General features: G+C 38.1%; 1 protein-coding gene across 1 annotated transcript; it reads left to right on the forward strand.

The window, feature by feature from the left end:
- Positions 1 to 976: 976 nt before the first annotated feature.
- Positions 977 to 13256, forward strand: nubp1 (nucleotide binding protein 1 (MinD homolog, E. coli)). The gene is made up of 10 exons (XM_062439585.1): positions 977 to 1036; positions 2214 to 2318; positions 2437 to 2570; positions 3884 to 3952; positions 4074 to 4106; positions 4219 to 4309; positions 4507 to 4661; positions 7049 to 7159; positions 10427 to 10613; positions 11760 to 13256. Exons 1-10 carry the CDS (start codon positions 1006 to 1008, stop codon positions 11810 to 11812), a joined length of 969 nt encoding a protein of 322 aa, XP_062295569.1. The 5' UTR covers positions 977 to 1005; the 3' UTR covers positions 11813 to 13256.
- Positions 13257 to 14318: the final 1062 nt, after the last annotated feature.

Below are 14318 nucleotides of genomic sequence, written 5' to 3' on the forward strand. Positions count from 1 at the left end.
AAGCAAAAGTGTAAAACTACCAAGTTCAGCCAGCCCAATCACAACCAACTCCTCATATATTGGTTTGAAGACAAATGTAAGCAGAGGTGAAAAAGGAATAAAAAAGAAGCAGACTAAGACTGGAGGAGAAACTGCTTTTGTTTAGACAGAAAATAAGAAATAGCTGTAGCTGTTTCGTAGCAATGTGACTGCTGTCAAGTGGTAGAGCAGAGGACATTTTGACATGTCACAGCAGGAAAGGCACAGGTATAAATAACCAAATTAATGATTCAGCTGTTTCACTTTCATAGTCCTGATATTCTGTATACTGGCTCATTGTCACAATGTTATGGTTTACTTGAATAGAGCACAGCCATCGTTAATTGTATTAGTGACACCTGGGCTTTTTCTACCATGACCAGTCAAAGTGCCTGCTGTGAATAAAGCCTATAATGACATGTTTGTAGTATTTACAGGAGGTACGATTATGAGATTATGATTTTATTTTATTTTTTGCAACAATCTAAACATCTTAAATAATGTGTTGCTATTTACTCAGTGGGGATACTGTGGCATCTAAACATGAGTTAATTAAGTTGTACCTTAACTTTTCAGAGTAAAACAAATAATGGAAAGTCACATATAATTGAAAATGATTTTGTCCTGCAGCACTGTGATGTAGTAGATGGTAAAAGGTCTACATATCTGAAAGCTAAAACATTTTTTATTAAGTTTTGATTAAAATATAATTCAATAAAATGGTTCACAGCAAAGATGTTGGATGCAGTAGCACAGGTTAAAACGGTGGCAGGGATTCGCTCCAGTCCATAACTTGGTCCCACAGTGTCTTCCCCCCTCACTGTGAGTTATTCCTTAATGTATTTATTTATTTTTAATATAATAATACTGGGCGACGGAAACAAACATAGCGGCTTGAAATGTACAAACTGCGCACTTTCAGATTAATCTTGTATCCGGAACCTTCGAAGGCGGACGAGTTTATCAGGAGGACTCTCGCGGTCAAAGATGGCAGACGTACCAGATAATGCTCCTGAACGTGAGTTTTTAAACTTACTATTGGACATTTACGCCCTGCATAATTTACTGTAGCTGCTTCACAATGTGGCTTTTTATAATGTTGTCTTTACTGTGAGGAAATGGCGTGCTTTTGACGTGTCAAATGCTAATAGTAACGTTATCTCTGTCACTGCGACTATGAAACTCTCTTATTGTTGGTAATAATAAACTTGTATTTTCCTGTTAGTTTTCCAGTTTTTTCATATACCAGCAGGATATCAGTTACAATATACCCACCGTGATGTGTAATGCTGGACCCTGTTGGTTAAAACCGATCAGAAATAGCTTGTTGACTCAGTAATTATTCCAATACAGTCATTTATAATGTCAGCGGATTCATGTCATTGCATAAATTGGTTTTTCGTAAATAAAACAATATTAGACGAGGCTATTTAAACATTACTGAATATATTTGTGTCATGAACTTCCACATGATAGTCCCAGCAATTTAGCTGAGTCATAGTGACGCAATCGTCTCATGTTGTTTTGTTATGGTAATAAACGAGTCTGTGAACCTCACCTAAACCCCTAAACTACCATTTTACTTTAATTATCCCCTTTAAACAGCTTTATCGTTTTCAAAATCAACCCATGCATCTCTATATTGAACACATATAGAGATTAAAATATTCAAACTCAAGACTCCATGTTTTGTAATGCTGCACAACTTCATCACATGGAAATATTGTGGCATCTCCACTAAAATCTAATTTAATGTCAAAGTTATGTTGCACAGTAGGACTTGGAAATATATCGATATTATATCAATATTGTGATATGAGATTAGTTACTGTCTTAGATTTTGGATATCGTAGTATTGTGATAAGTGTTGTCTTTTCCATGTTTTAAAGGCTGTATTACAGTGAAGTGAAGTGCCAAACTGCTCTGGCTTACCCACTTAGTCATATCCACATTACTGATGATTATGTATCAAAAATCTTGAGTGAATATTTTGTGAAAGAACTAATAGTGGCAATATCGATATTGAGGTATTTGATAAAAAATGTTGCGATATTTCAGTAGTGTTAAAGCCCAAGCACAGAAAGTGTATTGGGTTCTGATCTATTTATGATACTCCGATAAAGCCAACACACATTGATTGTTGGATTCATGTCCCTGATAAACAGTGTGTTGACACCCATGTTCAATCCTTTCAGACTGCCCAGGAACGCAGAGTGAGCAAGCGGGGAAGACTTCGTCATGCCAGGGCTGTCCCAACCAGAAAATTTGTGCTTCTGGAGCCACCAAGGCCCCTGACCCAGGTAAGTCTGTTATCACATCATGACATCATGACATTATGATAATTTGATATATACTGTACCAAATTGGCTTGACAAAAACCCATTTCCCATTCACATCCTCTATCTGTCTCCTCTCCAGCCATAGCAGAGATAGGAGAGAAGCTGTCGATAGTCAAACACAAGATCCTCGTGTTGTCTGGAAAAGGGGGAGTGGGCAAGAGTACATTCAGCGCTCACCTGGCCCATGCCCTGGCAAGTGATGGCACAAAGGAGGTAATGTTTTGCAAACCACAGAGCCATCAGCTGGTTGTTCAACTAACAGAACAATTAAGGCTACTAAACCATTTGTTTTAACTCAGAATTACACATATTACTGCAGGAGTCATATTTTTATTTAATGTCAAAAAGAGAAGTACTGCATGACAGAAGCGGCAGTTTAAACCACTCGTGTTTTAATCTTGAGCCCCTTTCATACCTGTAGTCTATCCCTGAAATGTTCATAAACATTTCCTGCCTGGGTTCATGTGTGAATGGGAGAAGGAATCGCTGTTAAGGGAAATCTTTATTGCCAATTTCCCACCTCAAGATATCGTAACATTTTAGGGAAATGGCCGGTATGACTGTATTGTGAATGAAATCAGTAACATGCAGGAACAAGTATGTAAAGGGTTACATCCATCTGACAAAAGACATGTGGAACGTGTGATCACCTTATCATAACTAATAAGAAATACAAGTTTCTTTTGTTTACAAACAAGCTACTTTTTACATCAGTGGCTGGAAACTGGACATATTTAGAAATAAGAGTCCTCACAGAGTCCACACAGAGCAATTGGCAACCATAAGTGTTGCATGAACGCCATCTGCTGGACTCTCATCTGCCCTATCTACTCTGGCATTGCCATTGCATGTGTAAATTGTGAAAAGGCCCAAGATGGAAATGTAGCTGCATGTGTGAATAGTGAAAATCACTAGCGGTGCCTGAAAGGTTATCTCGGTAATTTAATAATAATAATAATAATAATAATAATACGTTTATTTATTTCTCCATAGGGACAATGTACATCATTAAACATTGAGATTTGACATGTGAGACTGCAGCAATGCAAAATCCTGTACACAGGTCTTATTGTGGTTGTGATTGATTATAGTGGATGACAGTGGTAGATATATGGACATTAGGGTTTAAAGTGCTGTAGTGCTGATTTCCAGGTGCTGTCAGTTACATAGTAAAGTGCATGATGAAAAAGGTACAGAAACAGAAAAGAACTATGTGTGAAAGAGGCTTAAACCTTTGCTTTGTCCCCTACAAATCACCTAAAGGCCACTAGAGGTCATCATATCTGAAGTTTCACTTCAACCTGCTATACTGCTGTCAGTCGCCTCAGGATATAAGTCACAGATTTTTTATTTTAGGGGCAAAATGTTTCACAATATATGATTTACATTTGATACAAATGTATTTTTTGTGATCTTCAATAGTGCAACTACACAATGCAAATTGGTAAAATATTCAATGTAGTCTATAATATTGTAACATACATGATTGCCAAACTGATGGTTTCTTCTGTATCCTCTATGTTTAGGTTGCCCTGCTGGATGTGGATATCTGCGGCCCGTCCATTCCTAGGATCATGGGCTTGGAAGGCGAACAAGTAAGAATGTTAAGAAATGTTAACAGAAATACACAAACATACTTTAATGTAGAGACCTCGTATCATTTGACCAGAAACACAGACGGCTGAGCAGGTTAGTAATCTGTTTTCTTGTGCCCAGGTTCACCAGAGTGGCTCTGGCTGGTCTCCTGTGGTGAGTTAGTTCAAACCATGCTGCTTTTTAAAAGAATGTTTATTTCTTTGAGGAAATCTCATATATTGTAAATTAAAAATCGTGTATGTATGTGTGTGTGTGTGTGTTCCAGTATGTGGAAGACAACCTTGCTGTCATGTCCATTGGCTTCCTGCTTGGTAGCCTTGATGATGCTGTGATCTGGAGGGGACCCAAGAAAAATGGTATGTTTGTGTGTGTGTGTGTGTGTGTGTGTGTGTGTGTGTGTGTGTGTGTGTGTGTGTGTGTGTGTGTGTGTGTGTGTGTGTGTGTGTGTGTGTGTGTGTGTGTGTGTGTGTGTGTGTGTGTGTGTGTGTGTAGGTAGGTATATACAGTATATAAAATTAACTTGTTTACTTGTGTGGATTTTTTGTCCAATCAGGAATGATCAAGCAGTTTTTGAGGGATGTTGACTGGGGGGAACTGGACTACCTCATCGTGGACACGCCCCCTGGCACGTCTGACGAGCACCTGTCAATTGTCCAGTACCTAAGCTCCACTCATGTCGATGGAGCTGTCATCCTCACCACACCACAGGTACACAGACGCACAAACATACATTCAACAGTTATATACTTAACATTAAAAACATTTACACCACCTTTACTGCTATACGTTTCAGCTCTACTGATGTGTGAACGGGAGAAGGAATCGATATTCAGGGAAATATTTACCGCCAATTTCCCACCTCAAGCCATAGTAACATATCAGGGAAAGGGCCAGTAAGGCTACGTTGTGAATGAAATCAGTAACAATGCGGGCAGTTGCTTTGACTCCTGGATGTTAACCAGGAACAAGGACGTGAAGAGGATGTATAAACTGAGAAATGAGAAGAGAGGAGAGAGAGAGAGAGAGAAGGAGAGAGAGAGAGAGAGTTTGAGAGAACCAGCAAGCAAGAGAGTGCAGCTGTGTTCAAGTGAGATCGAGAGTGAATGAACAGACGAGTGGTGGTAGTGAGAAAGCTGCTGATTCAGATTAATAAAACATTGTTTTCTGATTGTGTCACAGCAGTTGCATGATAACATACAAACCTCCAATTAACCCTGCAGCCTGAAAAATACGGCTGTGAAGGGAATTTCCAACCTTAGATACTGGTTATGTATCAGAAGTCTGTGTCTACTTTCACTTCAGCTATTTTGACCGTTCATACTTCAGTGAATTAAATCCTACATTTCTCAGAACCCTGGCACTAACCTGGGGTCGTTGGATTCAGCTGGTGATTTTCTATGTGACTAGTGACTAATAATCACAGTGAGAGTTGCAGCCACACAAGATATAAACTGACAGAAAATGAGAACACACCCTTTAGTCAAATTGTCACATTGTTGCAGCTGCATTTTATATAGGTCTGCTCGGTGCTGCTCTTCATGTGAGAATTGCTGTCTCTGCCTCTTTGTGACACAGTGGTAAATTGAGAGATGTCCTGCACTGCTATAATGGCACTTTTAAAGCCAAAAACATTTAGCGAATATCTAAAGAATTGCCAGTAAAAATCAGGTTTTGTTGTCAGTCACCAAGAATTAAGTAGAAAGAGCGATCACAAATGCAGTTGTGTCTTATGTGAGGTGGGATCTAATTTTATCGGAGGTGGAAACCCCCCCCCCTACACTACCAATGTGACTGTCACCATTCCTTCTGCACCCACGTTTCACCCACAGTTAACTGCAGTATGCCACCATCTGTTTGAGGGGGCTGGTGAAAAAGTAATTCATGGGAAGTACCAAGGCCTGTTGAGAGAAAGCGAGCCCATCAAATTAACACGCTGCATTTTCAACACTTTATCACTAAGTGCATATATCTCAGGATGCACTAAAGTATTTTTTAAATATCTTGACCAAAGGGTTTTATTAGCATTAACGTCACCACACCACCATTACCACACGTTGATCATGTAGCCACAAATTCAGTGAGTTTTGTGTGATACAAGAAGTTCATAATTCAGGTGAAATAATGACAATAAAGTAAATGTGAGCCATAATCATGGAGCTGGGGTTTCCCTCTCTCTTTTTTTGCCACACACACACACACACACACACACACACACACACACACACACACACACACACACACACACACACACACACACACACTAACTGTCCTACTATCGGGTGTTGGTTTTGTTTGTAGAAGCCAACATTATCAGTGGCTAGAAATCTTGTGTTTCTCTCTGGGTTCTCCAACTTCCTCACACATACAAACACCAAAAAACACACAGGTTAGCTTAACTTGACTATAAATTGTCTGTAGGTGTAGCTGTGAATGCCAATGGTTGTCTGTCTCTGTACTATTTGTTAGCCCTGTGATGACTTGTCCAACCTGTTACCCGCCTCTCGCCCACTGTCAGCTGTGATTGATTCCAGCTTCCCCACGACCCTGTAGAGAATAAGGTTGGATAAGAGCTTAAACTAAAGAAGTTTCCACAAAGGCTTTTTTTAATGAATATACTAATAGTGCATTATATTAGATTGTATTGTGTTGTCACTACACAGTGTCAAAATTTTGTTTACTGTACACGTACTAAGCGACAGAGCAACTTCCTGGTGCTTATTTTAGACCTGGACTTGTGAGGTCAGACAGCAGTAGATTCACTTCCTCATTTTCTCAGCTCTCACTTAACCAAAATTAACTACACAAAATGTGGAAATTACCTAGAACTTAGAAGCCAGTTGATTAATGTCAAATGCCAGGCTCTTGTTATTTTTGAGTTTTTCCACACACATACAGGGGCTGCTCAGTTTATCCATGCTACCTGCTTTGCTCAAGAGAAACATGATCGTAGTTGACGGGAAAGGGTTAACGATGTACACAAATCCTTTCTCTTTTACTCACTTCTTCTATGGCTCCTTCTGTCCACCCTTTTCTCTTGCTTTGCCTTTCTCTTTCCGTCTTTCTGTTTCTCACTCTCCCTCACTTTCTCTTTCTAGGAGGTGTCTTTGCAAGACGTGCGAAAAGAGATCCGATTCTGTCAGAAGGTCAAGCTGCCCATCATCGGAGTGGTGGAAAACATGAGTGGCTTCGTCTGTCCTAAATGCAAGGTTACTGGCATATACAACATACACAGTGATGCAAACTGTCTTCAGACTCTCACATACTGTACAAACACACTCAAACACAGTGCCCACTAGGCTGATTTTCAAACAGGTAAAAATGACAGCATAAATAAACTGAGAGTACACATTTCAGTTAGTTAGCTTCTCTTTTAAAAGCTGCAGGAAGCAAAAAAAGTAGAGTGCAGGTGCTGTAATACAAAATGAAAGTGTGTCTAACCTCAAAATCACACAAACCACACAAACATATACAAGTACAGCAAACAAACAGTGGTTTGAGTCAGCCGGCAACAGCGTAGACAGAAACGACAGACACACAAATGTCACAGCAGAACTAACACAGTTGTTAAGAAGCTCTGAAGCTGGCCTGCTCTCTACCATCACCTTTAATCTTAATCTTATATTTTTAATTTCTGGTGCTATAGAGATGTTTAAAAGTGTTTCCCTTGCGCTCTAAATTAGGCCAAGCCACACACCAAAATGAGGACCCATACAGCTCAATATATGTAAATACACATCAACCAAAATGCGTGTCTTCAATATTTTTGCCCCTTAAAGTTGTATCCTTGGTGGGAGGCATCTAGCTCAGCCTCCTTCATACATACAAATCAAATAGTAGATATTGGTGATTCAAATGTAAATAAATATCACTAAATTATAGTAGTTCACATTACAGGTCTGCACAGGTCTTATTTTCCAATCCAAAACTGTTCCTGAGGTGATTCTGATCACTCAGTACTCAGTAGTAAAAGTAATCAATCTCTCCTGTTCTAAGCCATATTCTCCTGTGTGTATGTACTTGTTTCCATGTAGAATGTATGCATGTAGCACCTCAGAATAACCTATATGTATGGTCAACCACATACCACTGAAAGTGCTACTAGCTTTAATGTGAAGTTACTGTATGTGTTGCGGAGTGTAGCAACCAAGAAAAGTAAACACAAAAATCATCATAGAAAACGAGGTTATATAAAAATTAAAGCACGGGGACGGAAACTGTAACGAAATGTATTGACACTTTCGTCAACGAATAAAAACGAGACGAAAGTGTTTGCCAGAGACTAGATCCAATCAGAAGGTAGAGGCGTGTTAGCAAAAAGGCGGGACAACTTCAATCAGAACTAATTGCTTTCACGGACAGGAGGTGAACCACACATTTATCTACCCCTGTGAATACGGTGCAACTGTCACTAGCAGCCATGCAATGGGTGCTTCTCAATTCTCCTAAATTGTATCTACGTTTCCCTCACTTGCAGAGAAAAGGAGATGAGGAGGTATGATTTTAGAGAAATTAGACAACCTTTCCTACAAAGAATCATGTGACGCGACGTTTCTGATGATGGATCATCTGATCAGCTGTCAGTCCACTTTGACAGCTGTAGCGACTTTTGACAAAAAATAAACTTTTGACAGAGTTTGTGTCTCCACACGTTCACTGTGCTGATACTAATAAAGTTAGTTATAACCGACAGAGCAGCAGTGTTTTCTCTCTGCAGCCTGTTATATTATATTATATCTGTTTAACAAACACTTACACATTGATAACAACCTGCATTGTGTACCATGTGCTGCTCAGAGACATATGAACCATTCCTGCTGGCGGAATGTGTTTGTTATTTATTCATTATTTGCATCTGTAGATGAAGAAGCAAATATAACAGTCCAATAATTCATTATTTAAAAAAGTTAAAGTTTCAAAAGGTCCAAACAGAAGAATCACCAACTGCTGAATGCAGTTAGAGTTTTATTCGTCGACAAACAAATCCTCGGAATCAAAACAACACAGACAGCGTGTATGCAGAAATGATACAAAGAAACATTTCAGTCATTTTATACTGATAATTGTCTGGCCATCGTGGGAAGTGAAATCCCCCTTGCCCTTGTAAATTTCAACCAATCGGATTCTTTCAAAACAACTTTTCTTGGCATTAATCTCATAATGGTCTTTTCATTCAAAACTCCAGTCGCAGGTGCATGGAGTTTTTTCAGAGCGTGGCCTTGAATCTTCAGAGTGTCATACAGGGGTTACTTCAGTTTAGTTTCTTCTATACAGGAGACACTCTCAATTACAATACTGTTTCATAACTTTTGTCACTGCATTCTTTTTCCTTTTTATAAAAAATAATAATAAAAGTGTAATACATTTATACACATATAATTCAGGGTATGTTTATCAAATCATTGAAGTGCTTATTCATTCAGTAAGTGCAGAATCACACACATCTCCTCTTGTACCATAAGGCCTTCATTCTTGATTATCCTTAGCAAATAGTAGCCAATAAAATACACAAATAACAAATGCATCAGTGTTCATTATCAATTATTGTTATCCAAATTTTACACCGCATAGGCTATTCATTGATATTCTGATGGTAAATGAATTATTTAATAACCCTGAATATGACCAGGGTGTTTTTGTTAAATAATAATAATACAAATAAGTATTTATTAGGTTGAATGTCACTTTAACTTTGATGACACATTATGTAAAACATGAATGTGTTTAAAATGTGTCTCTGACAGACAGACTCTTATTTTCATTTTATCCATAACAACATAGGCAAATATCCGTCCATAATAACAGCTAAATATAGGACTCATTTCATCTAGTAGTAATAATGACCTCAGAAATTCAAGACAAACTGTAAAAAAAAAATGCATTACCCATTACATTTTATTATATTTAAGTCGACTAAATTTATTGTAGATTTAGTCGACTATAACCCAATGATATTTAGTCGACTGATACTAGACTAAAACTAAAACAATGCAGATGACTAAATTATGACTAAAGCTAAGTGACATTTTAGTCACAAGACTATGACAATTTGCTGTCAAAATTAACACTGCTGTGCAAGATAATGTTGGCAGATAGTGTAGCTTCCTTAACTGTTTCATTACATTCATTACAGTGATGATAGAAATGAAAAATAAAAAGAACAGTTTGGTGTAATCGTTCATAAGATTGTGTCAATCAAATGCCAATGTTAGCTGTATTTCTCATTGTAGATGATTACATCATATCTATTGTTCCTCGTTGTACTTAAGTCACCTAAACAGAAAGGAAAGCCTGGTTATAACAGATCTGTCTAAAGGGTGTAGAGGTGTGTGTTTCAGGTGATTTAATGTATGAAATGAAAGGCTTTCATATGACATTGTAGGAGTGATACAAATTCAACAACGCTGACCATATGTTATTATTGATATTTGAAAATGCATGCATAATTCATTTAGCTTTGTCCCTCTCTCTTTCAGAACACGTCACAGATCTTCCCTCCCACCAGTGGGGGTGCTGAGCAAATGTGTGCCGATCTAAACCTCCCTCTGCTAGGCAAGGTCCCTCTAGACCCTAGGATAGCACGAAGCTGCGACGAGGGCAAATCTTTCCTCAACGAAGTACCAGATTCTCCTGCTGCTGAGGTTTACCAGAGAATTGTACAGAGTGAGTGTTCACAGGAACAACCCCTGTTTTCATCATTGTGCCAATCCTAGCATCATCTTCTGAAATTTGTTACGTGATTGAGTAAGGAAGTTAAACACATACGTAGACATATTCTGGCTTCCAGCGAATTTTATTATTTTTGATGACTAGATGACTTGCCCAATGGCCCAATTCCTGATTAAATACAATGAAAGAAGAAGTGATCATTTACAAACAGGAAGTAGTCGATTAAAGCGGAAGAAGAGTTGTATCGAAATTCAATAACTACCTACAGCTTAAGAATAAAGTTGATGAATCAAATGTGGTTTGGATCACATATAGTTCACTCAGTGCAGTTAGTGAATAAAAACACAACAAATACATATAACAGTCCGTAATAACAAACACATTTGTATCTGTTCTTGAAAACCTTAATCAAGATAATCAAAGCTACCACTCTCCCTGACACTGGTGAACATCCAGGAAATGGACCTGGGTGTTCACCTGAACAATAAACTGGACTAGACAGACAACACTACTGCACTTTTAAGAAAGGCCAGAGCATACTCTACCTACTGAGGAGACGGAGGTCTTTTGGAGTAAAAAGGAGGTGGGAGAAAGGAGAATGATAGCTAAGTTGTCAATGGAGAATGACTCCCACCCCATGCAGAACACTCTGACCGCACTGGAGAGCTACTTCAGTGACAGACTAGTTTACCCAAAGTGTGTGAAGGAGTGATATCGCGAGTCCTTTCCTTCCTGCAATTGTCAGCACTGCTCCCAGTAGACCACATATACCAACGAATTATCAATTGACAAACTGCACTGTTAACGTACACTACTGTGCAATATCAATATTTCAGGTGTATTTTTCACTTGAACTGTGCAATATCAATATCCCACTCGTAAATATTAACATTTTTATATATTACTCTTGTTCCCAATTTTTGAATTCCTCTGTTAAATTGTTCCTATTTTTAATAGTCATTATAGTCCCCTATTGTTTATATTGCTTGTTTACTCACGTATTGTTTTTATTGATGCTTCTTTCTATTTTTGCTATCCACTTTGCGGTTATAAGGCTGTAAATTTCCCTATCATAGGTCTAACAAAGGATTATCTTAGGTTGTCCTCACCCTCACATACCTCTCCTCTCTCCACCACCAGGTATCCAGGACTACTGTTCCAACCATGTGACAGAGGAGCAGAGCACCACCTGAGCACACTCTAATGATGGCCATATTGGACCAGAACACTGAGACAGATCACATGGGTGTGGTAGAAATGACTCATTTCTGATAAGAAATTACAGAGGAAATCCCAAAACATTAGTGGTACAATGGTAACCAAAGGCTGCCAGGACTATCTCAAAAACATTATATAATCCATGACTGGCAGCAGCTGGCATAACTTTTGATTAACTAGTCTTCTTACTGTCAACAAATCCCAAGACCAAAACCAAAAATGTTTTAGTAGATCTCTAAATACGTATTCTATTTTCTCTACTCTGTTTGTGGCAATCAGCCCAAATTCCACTGATTTCTACTGAAGATATACATTTTGAGTCGCAAATATACAGCATTCTTTATTTAAGTAAATGCTAAATAATGTTATACAACAGCTGGGCATTGTAATTTTTAGCAATCATTACTCAAACAGGAGTAAATAGTGCATTTGTAGGGTACTATTTTCCACTGCACATCTAACACACATTTATCACTTAACTGAGTATTTACAGCAGCAGTGCAAACTATGTGGAACTGAGTCAAAAAAACAACTCCCTGCTTGTTGTTATAAAGGGCCATGCATTCCAGTGCAACACTAATGGATTTCAATGGCACAGGAATAATCTGTATCAGATTTGAGTATTCTTTGTTTGTTAGATCAGTTCATTTTGTGGTTATCTCATGGGATTTGGTGACTATATAATATATAAATAGGCTTACACTTTAATAATAAAATAAACATAGGGACCTTGGCAGAATCAGACTCCAAATTAAATGAAGACATGTAGTTTATTTTCTCTTTCTTTCTTCAGAATAGAACTGTTCTAGACTTTCTGTTGCAATCCAACATAAAGTCCTACGTCCTAGATACAGGATACCATCTCACCTGCATGGCATGAAGTTTCAGATACTCATTTGATTTTCCTTTCTTGGTAATTGTAGTCATTCCATCCTTTAAATGAGGAAAATCCTGTCAGGGGACCTTCTCAGTCATCTAAAAGGTTTGCTTTGTCAGCATATGTTTAGTTTTGGAATGCAGATAACAGATCAGAGAAATGCACACTATGCATTTATAGGTCAAAGAGGTTGCTCATTTCATAACATCTGCAGTCACTGGTGATATTTTGCAAGGTTTTTTTTAAAAATGGCAGTTTTCACACACCAAAACAAAATGTACCAAATTTGGCTCATAGGTGGGTTTCATTTTCTTTAATGACCAAATGTAAAGTTCAGCTGTAGTTACACCTTGAGTGACACAGTTGTTCATGAATTGAAAACCTCAGTTAAAAGCTCTTTAACCTGTAGAGGTTGATTTCCTGCTGTCAATTATTCATTTCTATTATTGAACTACTGATTTGTTATAAATAAGTGTTTTGGACAGATCTTGTGTGTGATGTAATTTCAATGACTGATTTTTAAAATAAATTATCAAACATGAGGTAGTTGTCAAGTTTTTTTAGCCACTATAGCAGTGTGGCTCTATGAAGGAAAATGATGGTCAGTTAGTCCACTACTTTCGTCCAGACTGAAATATCTAGACATGTATGCCCAGGATGAATTCAACTTTGGCAATCCTTTGAAGGATATGGCATTAGTATGTTTTGATCCATCTCCAAAGGCTTATAACAGCGATCAGATTCTCAGTGTTCGGAGAGTTGCTCCTTTTACGACACAAAGCACTGTGGATGCACAGGAACGTGGTTCTGTTCATAGTGCTTTTCTAGTTACTGGCTACATATCACAACCTATTGACTTTTTTTCTCAAAGATGCAGTGGCGCCTGCCTTACATGGAACTACTCTGTGGAGACTGAAAAGGTGATCACTGTCTTTTCTAAACAAACTGTGATCTTTGGGGGTAACCAGTGCAACGGTATGGCTTATTGATGTGTTTTTAATATTTTTTGGGCAACTGAGGTCCACAGTAAAGAAAAATGCAATCTATCAGGCTTTGCATACTGACATTATACTTAGTAGTTAGTAGGATGAGCTAACTTTCGGTTTGGATCTGGACAAAAGATTTGTTGACAGTAAGAACAAAGCAGAAAATCATTAATGTTATCCTTTCACTTCATTCAAATACCTGCAACACAATTGACACTCCTATCAACCTCCATTGTGCTTTCTTTTTTGTGCTAAGTACCGAATGTTGGCATGCTAAACTAAGGTGACTAAACATTGACATATTTACGTAATTTTGAATATGTTAGCATAATGATGAAGTTAGCATTTAGTTCAAAGCACAGTTCAGCATCACAGAGCTGTTAACATGCCTTAATGGTCTGCTAAATAATCTTCAGATTCGTCTAGCCAACACCCACACCCAAAGTACAGTATGTTGCCAGCATTATTCATAGAAAATAATAAGGATTTCTATGTGGACAGTTTTTGAAAGTCTTGCCTTCAGTGTTTGTGTATACGTGTGTATGTCTGTGTCCTCATTTGAACTTGATGGTAAACATGGCTGTAGTTCCTCCAGTGTTCACTGAAAAAGACATGTGA

The sequence above is a fragment of the Scomber scombrus genome, chromosome 18, assembly GCF_963691925.1.
Source record: "Scomber scombrus chromosome 18, fScoSco1.1, whole genome shotgun sequence".
Taxonomy (NCBI): Eukaryota; Metazoa; Chordata; class Actinopteri; order Scombriformes; family Scombridae; genus Scomber; species Scomber scombrus.